Source organism: Cyprinodon variegatus, unplaced genomic scaffold, assembly GCF_000732505.1.
Source record: "Cyprinodon variegatus isolate N-32 unplaced genomic scaffold, C_variegatus-1.0 Scaffold53, whole genome shotgun sequence".
In the NCBI taxonomy this organism is placed as follows: Eukaryota; Metazoa; Chordata; class Actinopteri; order Cyprinodontiformes; family Cyprinodontidae; genus Cyprinodon; species Cyprinodon variegatus.
In genome coordinates this window covers 751,292-756,377 of record NW_015150506.1, presented here as the reverse complement: position 1 = coordinate 756,377, position 5,086 = coordinate 751,292, and the positions used below count along the sequence as shown (strand labels likewise).

General features: G+C 41.6%; 1 protein-coding gene across 1 annotated transcript in view; it reads left to right on the top strand.

Annotated features, from left to right (window-relative positions):
• Positions 1–3,520, top strand: part of LOC107082412 (volume-regulated anion channel subunit LRRC8D-like) — a 6,586-nt gene extending 3,066 nt beyond the window's left edge. The window contains exon 2 of the mRNA XM_015371093.1: positions 553–3,520. Coding sequence (XP_015226579.1) covers positions 555–3,110 — 2,556 coding nt within the window. The 5' untranslated portion in view covers positions 553–554 and the 3' untranslated portion in view covers positions 3,111–3,520. The remainder of the gene's footprint in view (positions 1–552) is intronic.
• The last annotated feature ends 1,566 nt before the right edge of the window (positions 3,521–5,086 follow it).

The following is a 5,086-nucleotide window of genomic DNA, read 5'->3' as shown; positions in this document are numbered from 1 at the left end:
AATCAAGCTATGTCCTGTCATACTGATACGACCTCAACATGACAGTTTATGAAAAGAACTAAAGGAAAATACACAGTATGTACACTTTTGAGCAGTTTAGTGACAAGCAGCATTTAAATAGGTCATCCTGAAGGGAACAACACCGGCCTTCTCACAGCTATTTAAAAAGCATTCATTTTAGAATGCTGGCAGTCTATATTCTATTTAAACACTCTCAGCATTTAAGACCATAATTATCACTGTGATGTCATGGAGGGCAGAATGTGAGTTATCCCCTGTTCATTAAATTTCTGCAATATGGTGTTTACCTCCCAGTCGCTGTTTCAGGAGCAAATTCTTGGTAGTAAACAAGGGAGAGGCTGCCGCAACCTGTGATTAAGAGAAAAAATGTCTGCAAGTAGCTCAGCTGGTATTTTAGTTAGCTGTGATACCAAGCACCTTTTTTTAGATCCCTAATTGGGTAGGTTTGACTACCCAATTTGAATATTTCAGCTGCATATTTTCTTATTAATTCATTTCAGTCAAATAACTTGCATCCCTTCTTTTTTGCAGGAATGTTCACTCTCACAGAAGTAGCCTCTCTGAATGATATCCAGCCAACTTATAGGATACTGAAACCATGGTGGGACGTCTTCATGGATTACCTTGGTATCGTGATGCTCATGTTGGCCATATTTTCTGGAACCATGCAGTTGACGAAGGACCAGGTCGTTTGCCTTCCCATCTTAGAGCAAACGCAAGATGGATCCGGGGGTTTCTTGGAGACTCAAATGCCAGAGCCAGGGGAGGGTTTCTGGAACAAAGAAAATGCAATTGGGGAACAAGCCGCGCCTCTGATGTCTAAACGGCCTCCCAAAGGCATCGTCCCTTCAAGTCCTTTTCCACAGTCGGCTGCTTTCATGCCACCACAGCCTAAAGGTGTTAGAACCAAGCTGGATTTTCAGCAGTATGTTTTTGTCAACCAGATGTGCTACCATGTTGCTCTTCCTTGGTATTCGAAATATTTCCCTTACCTTGCTTTAATACATACTATCGTGTTGATGGTCAGCAGCAACTTTTGGTTCAAATACCCAAAGACAAGTTCAAAAGTTGAACATTTTGTTTCCATACTTGGAAAATGCTTCGAGTCCCCTTGGACTACTAAAGCTTTGTCTGAGACTGCATGCGAGGACTCAGAGGAGAATAAGCAGAGGCTGGCCGGAGCCTCAACTCTTCTGAAACATCTGTCCACAAGCAGCGAGGATGGAAGTCCCAATCAGTCAGCCCCAGTGGGAAGCAAGTCCGGAGTCGCCTTTTCTGTCGAAAGGCTTGTGAGTGAAATTCCTTCCATGACCATACTGGACAAGAAGGACGGGGAGCAAGCCAAAGCCCTGTTTGAGAAGGTCCGGAAGTTCCGTGCACACGTAGAAGACAGCGATTTGATATACAGACTGTATGCCATTCAGACAGTCATTAAAACCGTGAAATTTATTTTGATCCTGTGCTACACCATGACATTCGTGGCATCTATAGATTTTGACCATGTATGTGAACCGGAAATAAAGCATTTGACCGGATATTCAAAGTTTCACTGCACCCACAACATGGCATTCATGTTGAAGAAACTCCTCGTCTGTTATATTGCACTCATCTGTGTTTATGGCGTTATCTGCATATACACATTGTTCTGGCTGTTTCGCCGACCACTGAAGGAGTATTCCTTTGAAAAGGTCAGAGAGGAAAGCAGTTTCAGTGACATACCTGATGTTAAGAATGACTTTGCATTCCTTCTCCATATGGTTGATCAGTATGATCTGTTGTATTCAAAGCGCTTTGGGGTTTTTCTGTCAGAGGTGAGTGAGAACAAACTTCGAGAGATCAGCCTTAACCACGAGTGGACCTTTGAGAAGTTACGGCAGCATGTGACCCGTAATCCTCAAGATAAATTGGAGCTTCACCTTTTCATGTTGTCTGGTGTGCCGGATGCTGTGTTTGAGCTTACAGACTTGGAAATTCTTAAATTGGAGTTGATTCCAGAGGCCAAGATAACAGCTAAGATTTCCCAAATGATCAACCTTCAGGAGTTGCACTTTTACCACTGTCCAGCCAAAGTCGAGCAGACTGCTTTTATTTTCCTTTGTGATCACCTCCGGTGCCTTCATGTAAAGTTCACAGACGTTGCTGAGATTCCCAGCTGGGTTTACCTGTTGAAAAACTTGCGGGAGCTGTATTTGATCGGCAATCTGAACTCAGAGAACAACAAACTGATCGGACTTGAGTCTCTGCGAGATCTTCGACATTTGAAGATTTTGCACCTCAAGAGCAACCTGACAAAGATCCCAACAAACATCACCGACCTCTCTCCTCACCTGGTTAGATTGGTTATTCACAATGACGGCACCAAGCTTTTAGTGCTTAATAGTTTGAAGAAAATGGTTAACCTTGCAGAGCTGGAGTTGCATAACTGTGAGCTAGAGCGCATACCTCATGCCATCTTCAGTCTAAACAACCTTCAGGAACTTGATCTAAAATCAAACAACATCCGCACCATCGAAGAGGTCATCAGCTTCCAGCACCTTAAGAGACTAACTTGTCTCAAACTGTGGTACAACAAAATCATCAGTATTCCAATGTCAATCAGTCATGTGAAAAACCTGGAGTCCCTCTATCTCTCACACAACAAGCTAGACTCCCTTCCCTCACCATTGTTCACTCTCCTCAAGCTGAGGTACCTCGATCTTAGTCATAACTCTGTAGCTGTAATCCCTCCAGAAGTGGGCTTCCTCCAGAACCTCCAACATTTTGCCATCACAGGCAACAAGGTTGAGGTAGTCCCAAAGCAGCTGTTTAAGTGTGTCAAGCTAAGGACATTATGTCTCGGACAAAATTGCATCACCTCCATCCCAGAGAAAATTGGCCATCTCTCGCAGCTCACGCATCTGGAGTTGAAGGGAAACTGTCTTGACCGTCTCCCAGTTCAGCTTGGTCACTGCAGCCTCCTACGCAGGAGCTGTCTGTTTGTGGAGGACCACCTCTTTGATTCCCTTCCTATGGAGGTCAAAGAGAGCATAAATCAGGAAGCTAGTGTCTCCTTTGCAAATGGGTGTAAATGTTTAATGGAAGGTCGGTAGTTTAATGGTATTATATGCCATTATTACGTAGTTATTGTTTTCAGCACACAAAATAAACTGTAGTTTAAGGCCTGGTTTATGCTCAGAAACCAAGTCATCTGTGTGTGTCGCAATTAACGCCCCTTTCCGCAGACTCTGGTGCACCTCCCCTAAATTGTAGGTGACCGCAGAGAGTGCCGCAGAGAGCGTTGTAGGCTCTGATTGGTCAATTCTACATCCGCTCTGCACTATGTTTCTGTTTGGTACCTAATGGCAGAAACTCTGGCTGTAGTGCTTTCTAAAACACGTGGCACACCTCGGACACTGTCCCAAACACCTTGCAGGACGCTAGTTTGTAGCTCTGTGCGAAGGTCTGTTGGTTTGCACCCGAAGCAGAAACACGCAGTGCCACGGCCTGTCTTTCGGGAACATTAACAGGTGAACTGTGTGTCGTCCGACGTTGGATGAGTGGTTGTAGACGGTGAACAAGAACATCAAACCGACACACAGACACCCACAATCCTACCTAGTTCGTGATTGTCCCTCTTGCATTGTGGCGTGGAATATTATAGTGCAGACCACGCTTCAAAATTGGGCATAAATCAAAAATAACTGCATCATACCTGCGACAAGCTAACTGCGACACACTGCTGCGGGAGGATAACCAGCCCTTAAAACTTGAGAGCACTCTACACACGACCCAAAGCCTATAAATGTGGTGTTAGGAAGAACGTTTAGTAAAAAAGTGGCAGTATTATTGCCTGTCTGAACTTTGAACATATTTTTGATTTATTTTTGTACTTAGATCGTGTGAAAAACTATATTGGGAGTTGAAGCACTTTTATTTTCTGTTTGCATGATAGTACATTTAGGAATCTCTATAACCATAACATAACTCACTTAATAATTTTGATTTTTACCGAGATTTTTTTGGTTAGTTAAACTAGTTTCCATATATGTTCCCTTTTCTTCAGTAAGGATGTCAAATTTCAGTGAATACCACATGCTTTGAAGGTACCTCGAGGTTTTCCAGCTTTTCTAACTTGCTAAGAATGGCTTTCAGGTCAACATACCTCAGTCTTCGTAAATATTACCCGTCTTCCCAAGATGCCATAAAGAATTAGTTTTGACTCGCATATCTCTTTTGGGTTTTTTTTTAGTTTAATTTCTGACTAATATTTAACTGACCTCTCCACTGTTGGCTTCACCACTTTTAGACTAAAACAGGTAACTAAACCAGGTTAACAGTCATCCAAGGGAGACTTTATTGAAAAACAGTGTTGCTTTTTGAATTTTGGGGAATACAATAAACCAACTGTTGAGGGTAATTTTCATACACTTTTTACATTATATGTAACTGCCTGTTCCAAAACGTATTGAAAACTAAAACTTTATGCATGGTTCAAAAGACAACCGACAGCCAGTTAACCTTTCTGTTCTGTCAGCAAAGTATCTTTGACAAGATTGTCTTTCAGCACCTCACACATTATTCATACCCCTTAAGCTTGATTCCCCTTTAAAACTACAAATTTCAATGTGTTTTGTATTATCAGATTCTTTAAAGGCAGACAGGCACAAAGTAGTTCAAAGTGAAAAGAAAATTACGCATGATTCTTAAAGTGTTATATTAATTTGAAACTGAAATATGCTGCATGCGTTTATACCCACCGCTTACTCTTTTACAAATAAAATAAAACTGGAGCAACAGATTACCTGCGACACTTGAATAGAGTCGATTTGTGTGTGATTTATTCTTAAAGACTTCTCTGGGAGATAAAAATAAGACATAAAAAAGGGAAAAAACTAAAGTCAGACCAGACTAAAGCAAATCTAGATCACAAAACAATATATCATAAAGTACTGATTAAGCTAACATTTTAGAATTGGCAAACAAGGAACAACTGCAAATCTGTTAAGTTCACCTAAACTCAAATAATAAACAATATAAACAAGCTGGAGCCCCACAGTAACAATTATTAGATGTGTTCTTTACAAAT